Below are 18,268 nucleotides of genomic sequence, written 5' to 3'. Positions count from 1 at the left end.
TTTGTAAAGCCCTAGCAAAGGCACATCCTTAAAATGATTGTCTTGAACTCCAGTGAAAAGGCTGGATTAGAGGTATGTTTTTATTTCAAGCTATTATACCCCAGTAAAAGCACTTTCCTAATGACAGAGGAAACATTTACATCCTGCTTCCTCCACGCTGCCCGTGGCAGCGCCTGTGAAAATTCCCCACTTGTGCACGCGGAGCTGTTAGGAACACATTACCTGACACATGCAAGTAACTGCTCAGATGAGAAACAGGCTTCTCTAGACAATTAAAGGAGATGGTTTCATCCTTCTCCCAGCCATTTTTGCATTACCAATAATATTCTTCTGTGGTTGAGGGGAGTACGATTTATGCTTGAGATCCCAGGCTTTGCTTTGTTGCAGCAGTTAAAATTCCTGGAATAGCAACAGTGATATTGATGATGCTGAGAGACACACAGCAAAGTAAACACATGTTATTTCCAGCTCTTTCAAAAATGCAAGAACAAACAAGGACAAAGTTAATAGGGAAATAACCACTTAGAAGTTTGACAACACAATAAACAAGATTTAAAAAGCAATATTTGAAGCTTTGGAGTCAGGGTGAATTGGAGCTGAGCAGAGACCAGTACAAATATCCTTTTTAACTTTCAAAAGGTTGGATGGTCATACGTTTTCAACTTGGGGATTTCAGGAATTTGTTTTTTTACTAGTGAATTTATCCCAAATAAAACCATATTTTGCATCTGAGGAGTAATGCTGATTTCCTATGGGCCTCCTTAACAAATCATTTACCCTCCATGGAGAGTCTTTTACTTTTGGGTTTTGTGAGCTTGCTCTTAAGTGTAGCCTATGCCATGCTCATATATTTTGAGCAACAGTAGTGCTTTCTATGCTGTCTACTCAAAACTTCCATGTATCACATAGAAGTGAAAGTTCCCTGGTAATGACAGAGAACCAGATTCCTGCTTCTCACCCTTTGATTGCATTACATTGATTTTAGTTTATGATGAGGCCTTTTAATATATTGGTTGTGTGTGTTAAACTTTATAGCCAAAGTATTTAGGTAAAAACCCTGTTCTGCCAAAGGCTAAGGCTCTGTACTGCTGGTCAGGAGCAAAGTGTGTGCAGGCATCCAGTAGAGAATTAAGGGAATGAGAAGAAAATGCAGCTTTGTTGCAGTATATAGATGTAGCCCTCGAAGGTGCCTGCATTAAGATACACAGATCTATCTACCTGTCTGGCTGTCTCCAGAACTGGTTAAGAAATCTCTAGTTTTCAACTGTCTAGCTATTTAATGACAGCCCCCAAGCCCAAGTGTGCAAACATTTTATCTAATTAAAAAGAAAAATAAATAAATATCTGTATAGAAAAGGGCTGTTGATAGCTCAAACCTGAACTAAATGCCTCTGCAAACAATCCTGACTGCCTTTCTGCTCGAGTTGTGACCTGTTGGGGAACTCTGCTCAGCACTTGCGTTTCCAGCTAATTTGATATTGCCTTTTGTGTGTGTGTGTGGTTGGAGCTTTGTCATTTGTTTCAAAGCTGTCATTTTTATTAGTCTCCCTGGCTGATCTTTTTGGGCTCTCGTCAGGTGGTGTGTGTTCTCCATTGTCTGCCTGGTCTTGGCAAGCTGTAGGTCCTTTTATTGCCATATGACGTGGGCGTGCTTGCAGCAGTAGCCTGTAATTATACCCACCACAGGTGACAGTTACAAGAGAGCTTTGGTAATAATTTTAGCTGCCTGATCTGATGTTTATGAAGAGCAAACCCTCTTTGTGGTCTGGCTGGAGTTTGCTGTATTGTTTTGTACTTTAGCTGTTTGATTAATGAAGCCTCCTCCCCCCCCCCCTTTTTTTTTTTATCCTGATATATAATGTCTTGTGCCTTTTGAAGTTCTGAAGTTTTGTGAGAGATTATTGTTGATCTTATGCTGATTTGCACATTTTCCTTTTTTTAATTTTTTTTTTTTTTTTAAGATCTTGTATTTGTTTTGCTTTGTCTGGCAGGGTAAAATAATATTCTTGCCTGTTGCTGGTTTTATTTGTGTACTTAACATTGCTAAACTCTTGTTTCTAGCCATGTTAGCAGATAGCCTGTGCTCTTCTAGCTGTGAAACTAATCACAGATTAGCATTTAATTATGGGGTTTTTTTTGTCTTTCACTGTTATTTAACTGTATTATGAAAGATCAAACTCACTATCCATGCAGGGACCACTGGTTCCTTTACTCTGGATGGAATTGCAAAGCTTACATGTGCCAAAGGTGACTATAGCTCATGATTCTTACTGTTACCTTACAAATCTATATCCCTATGTTAGGAATTTGCTGCAGTAAATGTGGGAAATGCCTGAAGTGCACACTGCCTGAAAGCTGGTTCTTATATTTTGTGGTGCCTTTCTTTTTGCAGTTTTAGATTATTTAGAGGAACAACAGATTCAATGTCTTGAGCATCTTGAGAATTTGTGAGAAAGCAGTGATTTGTAATTCTTAACAACTGACTGGTGGGTTGAAAAACCAAGAGGAATTTATTTGTAACCATTTCCTACCTAGCTTACCTGGTCCTAGTATCTCTTTCATAATACATACCCGTGGTTTCTATTATGAAAAAGGTATGTATTTAGGAAGTGGAGTTTTCATTAAAAGTAAAAATTCTTTGACTTTCTCAGTATATGCTTTTTACCCCAGAATCCCAGGTGTATTGATTTTCTTTCAGTCAGGATCTGCTTGGTTTTGTCTCATTATTTGCATTACTTTGACCTGGCACCACTTAGAAAGTACTTTAAAGCACTTAGTTTTACAGGAAGATGGCAAACGTTGACTATTATCTCCCTTGTCGTTGGTGGAACAACCCTATCAGTATTTTGTGGGGTTTTTTCCTATTTTTTTGTTTCTTAATTTTGAAAAAGGCACATCCTTTACTTTTAACACAATGTTAGCTTAGGAGAGTGCATTTCCTTGGAACAGAAAGGCACTATTTATTCATCTAAAATGAGAGAATGAGAAGAGACATGTCTGTAGGTGGTTTAAATCACTGTAACTCCCTTCACATCAGCAAACCCAGGTTATTTAACATCACTTAAAAATCTCCATCCTCATTTTGAGGCTAATTCTGTGTGAACAGGAGTAGCAGGGCTTCCAGAAGAGGAGGAAAGTCCTGTAGATGGCGATGGACCCTCAGGAATGAGCCAGCTCTGCACTCAGGCTTTTGTCAGATTTTTCTGGCAGGTTTTCTTTCTCTTGCTTGAACTATTTTATTTTTAATTTAACTCACCCGTTCTCTCAGCACTAATCTAACACTAGTTGCAGAAATCTTGACAACTGGAAGAAATTTCCTATTTGAAGGTAATGCACCATTTTGGTTTTATGAGGGAGGCAGATGCACCTTGAGGGGTTTCTCTTAGAGAATTCTGCTTCTTGTGGGGTTTTCTTTGTTTCTTTTTTTTTTAATAAGAAAGAGTTGGATCCTGTACAAGATCTGAAATAAAAGAGGATTAGTACAGAAGCTACAGAGCAAATACCTACTTCTAGAAGCCTGTTCTCTTTTACTTTTATAGAATAACAACTAAGACTAGTAACTGGCTTTGACTTAGAGGTTGGTGTTAAGCAACCAGGAAGTTCTTGGGTTGTTTAAGGATAGCAATAAAAATAAAATTACATCAGACTCACTTCCCCCATCTCTTCATGAAGACAAAATCTATTAATTGTAATGGTGACATCCACACTGCAGAAGACAAATTTACCTTGGTTTCAGGTGTGGTTTGGTTTTTTTGTTTGTTTGCTTTAAAGGCAGTGCTATGATTTTGAGAGATGTTAATAATTATGTAAAACATGTCGTGCTTTGTCCTAGTCCAACTAGTACACTGATTTATTTTAGCCTTAACATTACCCATGTAAAGTCAGCCTGTTTACTGAAAGCTGACTGTCCTATGGGAGCAAAAGTCTGCACTGGAACAGCCTCTATTTACTGTGCTAGCTCAGGTTCAGAACTTGCTTTTTTTTTGGAAGAAGTCACTGTCTTCTGTACTTTCCTTCAGCTTTCATCTTTTAATGGAGCAGAGGAGCTGCACAGCTCTGTACCACAGCCAATTGTCAGCTTTCATTAGATGTAGTCTATTGTTTGTTCAGATTAGAAATAACTGCATTACACTTTGACTTTGAAGGCTTGTTTGTTTTTAAAGATACTAGCTATATGTGACCTTTTTGTCATTTGTGATGCACTTGGCTTGACAAATTTGAAGTACCCATTTAAAGAGCAGCAAAAACTACTAGTAAGGGAGGTACTTCAGAAAAGGCACTTTTTGTAGGTCCAGAAAAGTAAAACAAAATCCTTCAGCTAATACAAAGCATTAGTAGACTCATATAAAATATTTTTAGCTTGCACTGTACCTCAAATACATTCCATGGGGGGAAAAACCCACTGCTTTGTGAGGCTGCAGCACTAGTTATTTAGCAGTGGGGGGGAGTACAGTTAGCTGGCTTTAAAACCCCATTATGCATTGTCCATATGAGAACTGTTCAGATGTGGCCTGTCAGAACACGATGGCCAGGAAGTCTAATCCCATTTAAAAAATGCACTAAGCAAGTTTTTTAAGTGTTTAGAATATTAAATGGGAAATGCATAATTGATAACAGTAATATTAGCTTTTTTCTTTTACTTGAACATGCCCATCAGGAATTAGATGATGACTTGTTCTGGCAGTTAAGAAAACTTCCCCAGATACTTCCATGTACACATTTGGGAAAATTATGTGCAATGATATATTTCAATTTCCTTAATAAACTAGACCTGTTTTCCTAATTCCCTTTCCCTCAAGTCCCTCCACAGGGCTTAAGAAATGAAGTATCATGAAATTATTATCAGATGAATGTTTTTATGAATTTAAAAAAAAAGTAATATATGCTTTCTCAAAAATAGATTTACATGCTAAAGCTGGGAAGTGAACAGTGGCAGTAGAAAGGAACTACGAGGTTAATAAAAATGCAGACATTTTGCAGAGCTCCCCTGTATTGTTTTAATATTTTTCTTTTTGTTTCTTTTTCTGAGAATTAGTCCTTCTGTGACAGCAGGCATTGCAATGACTTTCCTGCTTTCTCTTTTAAAAGTTGTGTGACTGCTAGCACAGGGTAGTGGTCCTTTAATGCCCCATGAACGCTGTCTTGCACACTGATACCTACAGTAACACATCCAGAGTGACTATGAGATCAAATGCTCTGGTTAAAAAGCCTTAGGGAAGCATTATGTGTCTGAGGTCTGATCTATTGTCTGGGAGGTCGGAGAGTGTTAATGCACTCTGCAAAGATTAGACTCCCTCTCTAATTGCTCCAACACTTCCTTAAAGGATTTAAACAGTCAGGAAAGGTGATGCTCTGTGTCAGTTTTTGTCTTCTGACAGCAGTTGAAGTTTATCTGTCTTTCCGTGGAGACCACTAGATCACATAAACCAGGCAGCATCAAAATCACCAGCCCTGCATCAGGACTTAGAGTGACAAATGCCATCATTTACAGCTTCTTTATTTGAGCTTTTAAATACTTCAGGGTTTGGGGACAGGATTGCTCTTACAGGTCACTGCAGTTACATTTGGTGATGGGAGCTCCTAAAGTCTCACAAAAAGTTTAACTCACCGAGCTGGGTGAAAAGCCACCCTTTGAGCTCACAAGTGTGGGTCACACTCTTGTCCTTAGGGCACTGCTGGTGCTTCCCCACCATGTCCCTGCAGTGCCCAGTTGGGGCATGTGGCAGCCAGGGCTGGTGTCTGTAGCCCTGCTGGTTTATCTAACTGCAGTGTAACTCTCAGCTACTGTGAGGCACTCCCTGCTATTAACCCCCAAATCTTTCTTTCCCTCACCATGTCCGATAACAATCTGATTTCTTTTGGTTCACAGAGACCAAATAATGTATAAAACCCAACAACTCAGAACTCTAGTAAACCTCAGACAGGAAAGTTTTTCTGCAGCTCAGCCATTATCCCCACACTGACAACTGCCCAACCCCATCACTGCTTTTATAAAACAAAATAAAAAATTGTCCCATGGATCTGAGCTACTTAAAAGAACCAGGTTGTTGTTGTGCACTTTAGCTATTTGAAAATGAGCTTGAAGTACCAAATAGTTTTGTTACTGGTTTAGAGGACTAGCCTATTATAATGACAGATGTTTACAAAGGGTGCTGCTTTTGATCGGAAAAACACTTTAAGAGCAAGGGATGAAAAAGGGTGAACATCAGGGAGAGGAGAAGCACGGCTCAACCCCAGGAGAATATGGAAGTTGTAGTATTTTTGCAACATGGCCACGGTATCCTCACGTTGACAGTAGGACAACATGATTGTAATGAGAGTGGAATTTGACCCATCTATTTAAAAATGTCCATTCCTGTTTCACAGACAGATGTGTGTCCTGTTTCCCTGCAGCTCAGACAACACGCCAGGTCCTGATGAGCAGAGAGCCATCCTGTAGTTATTTTCTTCTGGGGGATCAGAAGCTTTTTAATTTGAGATAGTGTCTGTGTTTTTGCTAGTCTTGCAGCATCTAAATGTGTTGGTGTATATAAGCAATTTCACACATAGGAATGCATAAATATGACCTATATAAATATACATATATTTAGCAGATGACTAATACAGCTGTTCAAAGAAGAAAAGGATTTATTTTTTTTTCTTTTAATAAAAAAACCCTCTTGGCTCTGAATCGGAAATTGAGGAGCAGAATTCATCAAGTGTATTCTGATCGTTCTCACATGGGTAGTTCCTCCTACCCTTCCTGCATAGCATGTTCCTTTGCACTGTTGGTATATTACATGAAATGTTTCATCTGTATATAAAAATTAAAAATTCAAACAAAAATCTGGCCCACATGAAGAACAGGCCCTTTGGGCATATGGTTCATTATGCATATTCGTTTAATTACTAAAACACTTGGGATGTCTCTACTGCCCTTGCTTTCAACTTGTAAAGTTGGATCTGTTCTGCAGCACAGAATATGTTGAACAGGCATGTGTCATAAAGGACTTCAGTTTTCTCCTACTTAAAACTCTGTATAAATGTTCTTGGCTGGATTGTTAGCATTTACTGAATATTAGTTCAATCCTCTGCATCAGAACAGCAGTTCTGGGTCTCTTTTTCCTTAACACCTTCTCTAGCCCCAAAAAGGCAAGTGCTACAGTGGTTGGTTCAGAGTTCTGTTCAGTACTGCAGGAAGGTGAGACCAAGGATTTGGATTTCAGGCACATTCCCACAAAGCACCTCAAGTCGCATGTTGAAGCTGTATAACTTTTATTAGCTAAGAAGGGATTGCTGTGATAGTGTGACTTTAATTGATTTTCAGGGCAAACAGGTGGTGATGGTTTAGGCATCCCCTAGTCTCCTGCCATTCCTCATTTGGAGCTGCACATATAATAGCTTTATTAAAATAAACAATCTTCTGGCTTTAGTTCTACCTAAACAGCTGCCTGAAATTACAGGAGTTTTGCAAGTTTGGGTATTTTAGGTTGCTCTGTATTGTGGAAAGCAAGATGCTGAAGGTCTGCTAGGTGAAAATCTCTATTACATACTCATGCTGTCAATACATAAGCTTTTTTTTTTTTCTGTGTGTCACTGCTGTTGTTGCTAACTTATAATAGTAACATATTTAAGGTATAATTACAGTGAGTCTCCCAGTCATCTTCATGCATTTGTTCTGTAATACAGCAATTTTGTCACACTGCAGATTACGAACCTACTGAAATTGTTGAAGTGTGTTGTAATGGTTCTCACTGTTCTCAGTACCCACTCTGTGTGTGTGTCAGCTGTGGGGAGGGCTACAGTTCAGTTAGGATTTTTTCTCTCCTCCAGACTGAGGGAAATAGGTCTTGGGTAGATAAAGAGACTTCCTGGACTCTGGCGTGGGGCTGTGGTGGGGAATCCCATGTACAGTATAAGGAAAGATAACAATCTGAAAGTCTTTGCCTGAAAGGATGTTGTCTTACTTCTTCATATGTGCTTTATAGGTGTGTTTCCAGATTTCTGATTTTGTGATCTGGGTTTACTGGGATTTTATTTATTTTAGATTTTTTAAATTTATTTTTCCTCCTGTTTCAGTCTGGAAACATTTCTTCAGGAAGGCAGATTTCAGAAAAGGGGGTACCAGGCAGGTTTGCAGCATTAGTGTGTACAAACACCAATTTCTCATTTAGGTGTGCTTATTGCAATCTGATTTATTTACTTCTTTTCATACCGTAGCTGGAGACTGCCAGGGAAGCAACCCTATATGTGATCTTTCTGCCACAGAACACTGAATTAACTCTAATTAAACATACTTGCTTTATTATAGAGTCCTTTTTCCTTTACTCATTCAGCTCTATTATGCACTATGAAGGTGAAGGAGAAAGTGATTAAAGTAGTTTAAACATATAGTTTGTGCCTCCCATTTGCTACCAATTGCAACCCAGTGTTGAGAGCCCAAAATTAAAGAACACTTCCCCCAAATGCTCTTTCCAGTCCCTGTGCAGTTACGTCACCATCTGAGCCTCACTGCTAATGTTTCTCACTGTGTTAGCAAATACATCTTCAAAGCAAGTGGACGTTTCAGCTCAGCTAATGATACCTTTTTTCATGACACTTTTAAGGTGTCACCTTATTCAGAACAAATAAAATTAACCTAAATTTTTATCTTCTTTTAAACAGCACAGATATTTTTCTCTGACACTTTTTGGAAGACTTACTTACTATAAAATCAGACTTTTAACTTGCCTGGTGCCTCCCTTCCCTGCAAGTAGTTTTCTGTATGTGTGTAATTCCAAAACTGTGATCCTGCTGATAAACAAACCAAAACATTAGAGATAAAAATGACCATTTAATTTAGCTGCAATATGAAACTTTTTTATCCCTCCCCCCCACTTTGTTCTAGGACCTTCCCCCATTGTCATTGTCTGTGATAGTTACCCCCTTAGAAATAACATGCAGATTTATTCCCTTGACCCACTCCCAGCAGATTACCCTAAAAGATAGAAAACTGTTGTAATATTTTTCTCCTTGTTTTTTCAATTTTTAAGCTTTATTGCTGGAGGGTCTTAACTGTATTTTACTTGGCAAGGGAAATGTAAAATATGCTAGATAAAAGCATGAGGGAAAAATTAGACCAGTCAGCATGCTAGCAAACAGCTATTTCTTCAGTGTCTAAAGCCTGAAAAGATTTGGAGTCATATTCTAAGACTGTTGTATGTACATAAACATAGAAGCCAAAACTCATGTTGCTGTAGTTGGTTTTGTTTTGATTAAACTCTTTTGGGCTTAGGGATAAAGAAAAAGTAACAGCCCCAAGAAAACTGTAGAGAGGCAGCCTGTTAGACTGGTGGTGTTAGCATTTGGGGTCTTAATGTATGTGTCTTAAAGGACAAAGAAGACACCCCCAGACACACACCCTTTTGTGTTGAAAATTATCATCCACCTGTACCAAGTTGATAGATACTCTTTAAATAGCTGGATGCAATACATGAATCTTACCTTACACATAAACTTAACAGGTGAGAAGTTCAGTGAAATAAACTTGAACTGAGCAGCTCTTCCCTGAATCCTTATTAAAGAAAGATCTCTAAGGTTCTTGTTTTTCATTTCCTAGGCTGGCTATCTAATTATGATAATAAAAATAAAGGAAAACCCTCACATCTTAGTTGTCTTAATTTTATTTTCTTGTTGCATGTCTCTTTCTCATTCCAGACATTGTTATGAATAAAGAATAAATTAATTGCATGTGTTAATGACACAAAGGTAGTTCAGGATCAGAGTGCAGACATTTTGTGTTTGCAATCCTGAGCATCCCAGCCTTCCCTGATGAAGTTACCAACAGTAGTGTCCCAAGAGGATGGTAGAGAACAGATTGTAATATCGTCAGCTCTTCTGATTTTGCTGTGACTTTTGCAGAATAGCATGCTTTTTCCTTAAAGCACCATTTCCTAGAGTCCTGTGATTGCACATGAATCACAGCTTTCATTTAAAACACAAATGAGTTTCTACTTCTAGCAGCAGCAAAGAAAATGAGATCCCCCTGAAGACTCTAAACCAGACAGTGATAAAAACGGCCCTAACACATACTGACTTAAGAAGTATGAGATTTTTTGGATGTTCTTCAGGGATTTTTTCAGTTGTTTGGTGGTTGGTTTATGTCTTATTTTGTTGGGAGTGGGGGACATTGGTGGTTTTTTTTTTGTTGTTTTTTTTTTTCTTTTTGAATGTTCTTACTGATGTTATAACTGTGACCCTGATGATTATAGTTCCTATCCTCCTACCTCCTTCCTTAGAATGCTTTATTCTCTCTTTCCTGTTCCTTGTGGCATCCTCCTACTATGAATTGTCAAGCACAAAGTATTTTTTCCTCTGCTTAACCTCATCGTGAGCCACTTTCTCAGCAAGCTGCAGCTGGGACAAGCAGAGGTGGGACATGGGTACAGCAGCAGGACATGGTTTTGCAGCTGTGCCGTTTGGCTTACACAGGCAACTGAGGTGGGGAAACGTGCTTGTGTTGTATGTCATCCAAAGCATCTTCTGAAAACAAATTGGGTAGATCTACATGATAGCAAATTCTACAAACATATCCTTTATTCCTACTTCTCAATTCTGTACAGTCATGCATGTAATAGAGATGGAGTTATTTGAGGGCACTGTTTGATGGTTTGGTTTGGCTTTGAGTTGTTTAGGTGGATTTTTTGTGTGTGTGTCTTTGGTTTTAGATTCCAATTGCATTTGCCCTTGCAACAGAGAGCTTGTGCAGAAGAGCTAAGCTTTCTGCCAGTGCTACAGCCTTAAAAAAATAGTAACTTGTATGCTGATGTGTGGAGCAATGCAGAGATAATTTGTAATGTGGCATAAATATTTAAAGACTTCTATTCCTTCAGGTCATTTTTGATTTTGGTCATTGCCAATACAGCGCAATACAGTGCACGTTTCATGCCACTGTTGACATGCTCTGCTTGCTTTTGCTGGGGACACAAAGAGCAAATTGAATCTAAAGTAAATAGGTATCTTCTGACAGTACCAGTTTATTTAAGTATAATTTCTCTTCCTGTCACACTCGTCGTTATTGCATCGCAATGAGGGAGCGACTCTGCTCATAACCAACCCCTCCTTGAGCTCCAGCTTGGCTGTAGGAGCCCTTTCCCCAGGGCATGGCACGGTCCAGGAGGATCATAGAGATGGGGCCAGTATTAATAAAGGTGATTCTTGAATGCATCTTTGGAAGAGGATATATTCTTAAAAAAGAAAAAAATAAAGAAATCTTTGGGAGCAGGATGTTAGTGGGAAGCACATACTATGTGACTGCCTCAACATTTATTTGGCATGCCCTGAGGAAGGGCTATATTAGACTAATTTCCATATTTTATTTTTTTTTTTTTTTGCATTCTCACTAGTTTGATGCACAAACCAAACCATGAGCACAAGCCTTTTTACTGCACTCTACATCACACCTTGTAACCTGGTTTCTGTTAGCATGGGCTCAGCACCACTGTGTTCATGCATCTGTATTGCCTGTGTTGGGAAGAGACACCTCCATTTACACAGATCTATAGACACACGTATTCAGAAATGTCCTCTATGTGAGTGTGTTCATTCTCTTCCCTACTCTTTTACTTTCCTTTTCTGAGGGCAGGAATAAGTATCTGTCAGAAATAATTTGTTGTGGACAGGCTTATTTCCTCCAAGGGATTTGAATGCCCTTTTGGGGAGCCAATATCTAATGTTACTGGCTAATGTCCTGTATTTTGTTTGGGGCACAGAGACTGAAAGCTTTAAAAAAGAAAATGCTGGAGACTTTGTCCCTGAATATTTAGCTGTAGAATTTTCTGTTCCTCTATGGAACCCATTTCTGTGTACATGGCAACTTGAGACTACATAACCCAGAGATAAGTTAAAATTGTGTAATTCCTCTCCCGTGTAAATAAACGGGAGCACATCTTTGCATCTCAAACCAAAATCAGTGTTTTGGCTTAGCTCAAAACATAACCTGGACATTCACAGCAGTATCAGCTTCAGTTTTTTCTCCTCACTTTATGAATTGCATAGAGTGTATTTGTAAATGGAAAGTTTTGACAAAGGTGTTAGTAGTTTAGAGTTCTGTTAAATTGTGTGTGGTTTTGAAAGGAGTTTCAAATAATATTTTTCACAGCTCCACTGATGAAGCATTTCATTAGCATTGGAGCCTAAACTGGCTGAGAAATAACCTTTTACCATAGGTTCCTTCCATGCACTTAATCTCCTTTCACTTTATTTTTTCCATCTGATGGAATGCATCTCTCTCCTCCCATCACTGTTGTTTTCCTAGAATTACTCTGGCCCATAGCACTGCATCTTCTACTTCTCCACAAAGACTTACCAGGAGAAAAAGAGCCAGGTTTTTTTTAGAGTTAAAGAATACTAATTAATGTGTAGAAAAATTCTGGAGAGAATCCTATCTAATGCTACATTTCTAAACCCCTTAAAACTGTTCTATCCTATGACTGTGGGTTTGCTGGTGACAAATGGTTTATGGGCATACTTGAGTAGACACCCGTCTAAAATCTGTTCTTAATAGTCAGATCCTAAATTGGAACCAGAGGGGCAGAAAAACCAGATTTGAAACGTGTTTCTAAGGGTTTGTTTTTACTTTCAGTTGAGACCGCCTTCTCTCATCTTTTGTGCTGCTGTCAAAAGGGCCACTCTCATGGTTGTTCAAACTCCGTGCTTCTTGACAGGAACAGTTGGACCCCTCTTCAATGATTTTCAGATGAAACAGCTTCTAAGCCTCCAGAGCTTTAACTTGTAGTTATTAGGTCCTTTGAAATAGCAACACATTAATCAGCTGAAATCAAGTGGTCCTTTCTCCAATTCTGTGATTTTGCTGTGCTCTTCTAGGTAGAACTCTATAGCCTAAATATTGGTTTCAAGAGGTCTTTTTTTTTTTTTTTTTCCTCTGTAGAAATGTCTATCCCATTTCAGTTTCTATTTTAATCATTGTTTTATAATGCTGTGAATTAAATTGCTCAGTTCTATAATAGGCTTTTCAACTCTTAAATTGCCTTAAAAGAAGGAAGGCAGGAAGCTTGCTTCCACTTGTTTGACTTTTATTTTAGAAATTGGCAACTGTCCTTTTAAATTCTCTCATGCACACTCTGAAGCCCACCAGAAAAAGTGTTAATGTAATGGATTATGTCTGACAAAACTTGGCCTAACAATGATTGAAACATTGAGAAACCCATGGTTTGTTAAAAGTGGATGGTTTGAAGCAGGGGCTTGGTTTCTGTCCCTGACTTCTGTGATATTGAGCAAGTGATCTGAACCTGTTCATGACTTCCCTCACCAGTCTGGGTATTAGGAAACAAGACAAACTAGGGACTACAAAGAATGGAGAAGGTGTTGTTCCTTACAGTAGCCATTATGTACATCAGCAGCTGAACCACTCTCAAGTTTTGGCACCAAGCATTGCTAAGAAAATAATATAGAGAGGATAAGACTGGGTCTTCTCCCAGGCACAAGGTATCACAGGGAAAATTAAAACATGTATGATTGAGAACCTTGTAATTTGAGGATTTGAGGGTGTTCATATCACAGGGCTGCTGATGCTGTGCTCAGTGTCAGGGACCTGCATGAGAGCTGATAGAATAGGACACGGGCCTGTTTGGGAACAGCTTTGAAAGCTGGTGCTGCAGAGCTAGTCAAAAGGCTGTTAGAATGCAGAGATATTTCAATTTGAACGCAGAAATATCTCTGTCCATGTTATAAACACCCTCTGAACTTGTATGATGTACTGTATGTTCACAGCAATCATTTCCCATACCTCAGAGGATAAATAATTTCTGAATTGCTAAATCAATTTGTCTTGTGTCTGTGTTGTGTCACAGTAATGAAAGTTCCCTCTACTGTGGTTGTAGCAGTAAAGCAACTCTTCTGAAGGAGATGTGGGAGCTCTATTAAAGCATCCCTGTCTGAGTTATAACTCAGCAACTAATTAACCAGTCAGCATTAGAGGGGAAGCAACAGTATGCCTCAGCTATCAATTGAGACTGCAGTGAGAGTCTGTAATTAAGTTTTAAGATTTATTTAAGGTCTGAAACTTAATAATACAAAAAATGTACTGTTGGATCTAAAATCACCAGGGTCTTGATTTTGTATCTTGCCTAAATGACCTGTGATTGCAAGGTTGTATTATACTTGCAACTGAGCAGAGTGATGTTCATCTAGGAGGGTGACAGATGCACTAAAATTGGTTCAAGTCCTGCAATTGAATGAATGAAGAGAGAGGTTCTTCAAGAGCTTCGTTGACTCCTGTAGGGCTTTGCCTAGCTGACTGCCAGTGGAGTCTTTTTGCTGCATTGAGCAGACTGACTTTGCTGATTCCCCAGGGAGATAAAGTAAATGCAACCTCCTCCAACAGGCTGAGCAAATGTTTTGAGTTAATTCTTGGCAACATGCATTTCCATGAAGGAGTTTACATAAGGATCCTATGTATATTTTTGTGTGTATGTCTATTTTTATCTGTCTAGATATACCTGAGAGAGATATCTGAATTGATATGTACAATAACAGGGCGCTTGAGTGACATTTGAGATAGGACAGGAACTGGTGTCACCTTCACTTTGTCTTATAAAGCAAGCAGAGGTTCATCCAAGGGAGCTGGAATGCCTTCAGAGGAACTTGTTCAGCCTAGAACTTTCATTCATGGAAGGCTTTTTAGCTTGGACTATCACGATTTTTGAAGTCTTCATTAACTAAAGCCATACAAGACTCCAGGAAGACAGATCAAGTACCATGCCTTCTTGGCCAGGATTCTTGTGTTTCTGTGGCCTTGCTTACATATGAAATGTGGCTCTTGGAATTATTATCACTTCTGATTTTTCAGGATGCTAAATAGAAGGATCAAAAAGAAGAAAAAAAAAATCAAAACCAAATCCTCTTCTACATTCCTATGCTGCAAGTCAATAGCATGGGATGTATTGCCTGGATGTCAGCCTATTTTATAAATGAATATATCTCAAAGATTGTTTTACAGGCCTACAAATGCCAAAAACAGGAGGACAGTCTAATTTCTTGCATAGCAACAGCTAACAAAATTAGGTTCCCTCTAGGAAATTCAACTGCTGTTTGGACAGGGCTATGGAGGCAGTTGTTTCTTGGTTTGTGTTTGGCCCCTGGTAGACATTAACTGGTGATTTGTCTGATGTCAGGCAAGTCTTTTGGTTAAATGTTACAACAGTTGCTGTTTTCTAGGAGTCTAAATTCTCACCCCGCTGAATGCAAGGGGAAAGGCCTCTTTGGTACAGTGTGGTTAGGCTTTCAGGTCCATAATACAAAATACACTAACTGGATATGAATAATTTCACATACCTCCATTATTCTAAAAATGTGATCTTTGTTTCTGATCATTCCAGCTTCCTTTGGGGGAAGAAGAATTAGATAAATGTGTTTGTGCCCTGTCTTTAAAGGAGATTGTTTAAATCAGCTTCAAGTTAGGACCAGCATTAGGCAGTTCTTCTGGAAACACTATGTATGAGTAGAAAAGGAGATGGGATCGCAACAGGCTTTTCATGGCAGTTCTGAATTTAGTTTATTAACTTTGCATTGCCAGCCACTCCATGTTTGGAGTCTGTTCAGTTATTGTTGATACTTGTAAGATAGGACTGTAGTTTGTCTCGGTAGATTTTATTTATTTATTTATTTTAAATCCTAAGTGCTTTTTAAATGTTAGTTACTTATTTTACTCATCCAAATTGTGGAACAGAACTTCAAAATTTGGCATTTGGTTTTGCTGTTAGTGGATTTTATCAGATACCACTCCAAACACACAAACTCGTATGTTTCAGGGCAGAGGCTCCAAGCAACCAGTGTGCTGAAAATGGCAAGGGAATGGGGATGGAAACTGGGCTCACTGCATCCCTTTCCTAAATGATGCATCATGTGCAACCTAGAGCCTTGCCTGCTGGAATGTGATGGTCCTTCCTCTGTGCTGCTGTGTCAAGAACATAGGTGTATTAAGTATGAAGATGAATTAGCTAATTATCTCCTGTGGAGTGAGGAGGGATGTGGATGGCTCCTCTTACACAAGAGGAAGAAACTCCTCTAGCCTGTGAAAGACCCTCTGACAATTGGGCTGTTGTGAAATGGAGCAGGTTTACCTCTGCAAGTGGGTCTGTTATGCACTAGCACTAGGGACAAAGGGCTTTCAGGCTTGAAGGGCATACCAGGTAGGAATGAATAAAGCCTCTAGACTAACTTTATGTGGGTGGCCTTGTAGTTCACCAGATACAGGAGAGGAGAAGCTAGGAAGTGGTAGCCTAATGGATTCCAACAGAATAGCAGGGGAGGATGCTTTGCGAGCAGATTTTCTTTGCCAAAATAATAAGATGAATTAGGTTGATAAGAGATTCAAGGATGAATGTATCTAGGTACAATGACTGAAAGGCTTCTCTTATGTGTCTTTCTTTTCAAACACTTGCATTTATTCACTTCTGCTGCTTTATTTCTCTCAGGTATTTGTGGTCACTGTCTGGAGCGTGGAGCTGTACATGGTGCCCCTGGCTCTGCTGGTGCTCTTTGCATACAACTTCTCCCTCGTCGCAACAGGGAAGTTCAACAACACCCAAGATGCCCAGGTAAATAAAATGGCAGTAACATTTCTTGCAGCCCCAGCTTAAATTTGTCCTTGGGCAAAATGTTCTACATTTTAATGGTAATGAGCTAGTTGTAGCTAAACAGCATTTTTATTTTGAAGTTACTGAAAAGAAACTATCTCTATTTAATGATTCAATTCAAGCAATAAACCATTCAAAGTAGTAGGAGAAGATGAAGAGAGTGTGTAGGAGGGGGTTTTCACTTAATAAATAGCTACAAATATTTTGAAGTTGAATTAAGAAATACTTACAAAGCAACAAGTTCTTAAAAGCCATACCCCTATCCCCTTGCACTTCGCATCACACTGGTGATTCATGATTCACAGAAGGGGAAAATCAATAGAAGCCAAAACAGAAGTTAGTTGTTTTTAAACCTTGTCCTTCGATCTGATCTGAGACTTTAGGAAGTCTTTATTCCTCTTCCTTAGCCCCCAGTTTTAAATGACAAATGTTTTTTTAGCCTTCAATTTTTTAACTTGATCTGGGAGGAAAAAAAGACTTAAATGTATCAAAAATCACAATGCGTGTGACAAAGTGTTGCTGTTGTGGTATGAAATGCTGCTTGATGTTGACCACTACCTCAAATAAGAGTGGTAATTACAGTTAGAAATGAGAGTAAATTCATGTATGTCCACCATATTCTGTTTTAAAATGTGTGGTAAGTACAGAAGTGAAATACAGACCAAATTATAGATTCCCTCCAACTATTGAGAAAAGGCTGATTGACCTCTGTACCTGTGAAGAACAGCTTCACCCAAAGAAGTCAAATAGCATTTATATAACAAAAAATATCCTAGAATTAAAAAGGTCAATAACTGCTTTTTTAGTTTTACTGAGAAAAGCTGCTCTTAGTTCAGTTTTCATCCATTCCCAGTGGAAGGATTGTTAGCAAATAGGGCAAGTTTCATTATCCAGGCCTGGACCAAGACTTGATTTGAAAACAAATGGTAAAATAAATGCTTTTCTCCAATTTCAGCCAAGTCCACAATAAGGTAGAAAGATATTTAGTGTCTTCAATGACTAGCTTATTTCATCAAGAAAATGAGAACTTCCCATCTGGGAGAATCCCAGGCAAACAGGTGTTTTTGTTTTTAATACAAAAGACAATATAAAATAGTACCATGAAAAAATACACAGAGAAAACCTTCCAGCACCCATCACTCATCCTATGATGAGTTTGTTGCATGTTCAAATGAGAAGAGTCCCACATATGTCAACAAAACTGAGTAGTACATCATTCGGGTTGATGCTGCAAAAAGGCTCTGTCTGAAAATACAAATACAGGTTAAGTGCAGTAATATTGAAGAAAGGTCCATCAGAAAGTCAGCCCTTTTCCTGTCACACATTATGCAGGCAATGCCATCCTGTGAAATTCCAGGGCGCATTTTGCATAAGCAAAGTTACATGTCTGCATAAGTCTGCAGGATTGGGATCATATGGAACAAGTAGTCAAAGTGCCTTTAATATTACCTGATTTCTATTTTATGTGTGTCTATGATTCTAACCATCTGTAGGTCAAAAACAGACAATCAGATGCTGCCCTTAGCCACATCTGTCCTGCAGATGGGAAAAGGTTTTCTACAGAATACCAATGCCTTTTACACACTCATTTATTTATTTTTCACTTCTTCAGACCTTGGCTGCATGTGCACTCCCTTTTGGTTTTTATGTGC

At 38.8% G+C, this 18,268-nt stretch overlaps 1 protein-coding gene across 1 annotated transcript in view; it reads left to right on the top strand.

Annotated features, from left to right (window-relative positions):
* MCTP2 (multiple C2 domains, transmembrane 2) overlaps positions 1 to 18,268 on the top strand; it is a 104,111-nt gene that overhangs the window by 66,627 nt on the left and 19,216 nt on the right. Inside the window, exon 17 of the mRNA XM_009995347.1 lies at positions 16,455 to 16,577. Within this exon, the coding sequence (XP_009993649.1) occupies positions 16,455 to 16,577 (123 nt within the window). The remainder of the gene's footprint in view (positions 1 to 16,454; positions 16,578 to 18,268) is intronic.

Source organism: Chaetura pelagica, unplaced genomic scaffold, assembly GCF_000747805.2.
Source record: "Chaetura pelagica isolate M959 unplaced genomic scaffold, ChaPel_1.0 scaffold453, whole genome shotgun sequence".
Lineage (NCBI taxonomy): Eukaryota > Metazoa > Chordata > Aves > Apodiformes > Apodidae > Chaetura > Chaetura pelagica.
Note: the sequence above shows the minus strand (reverse complement) of the source record. Positions and strands in the feature narration are given on the sequence as shown.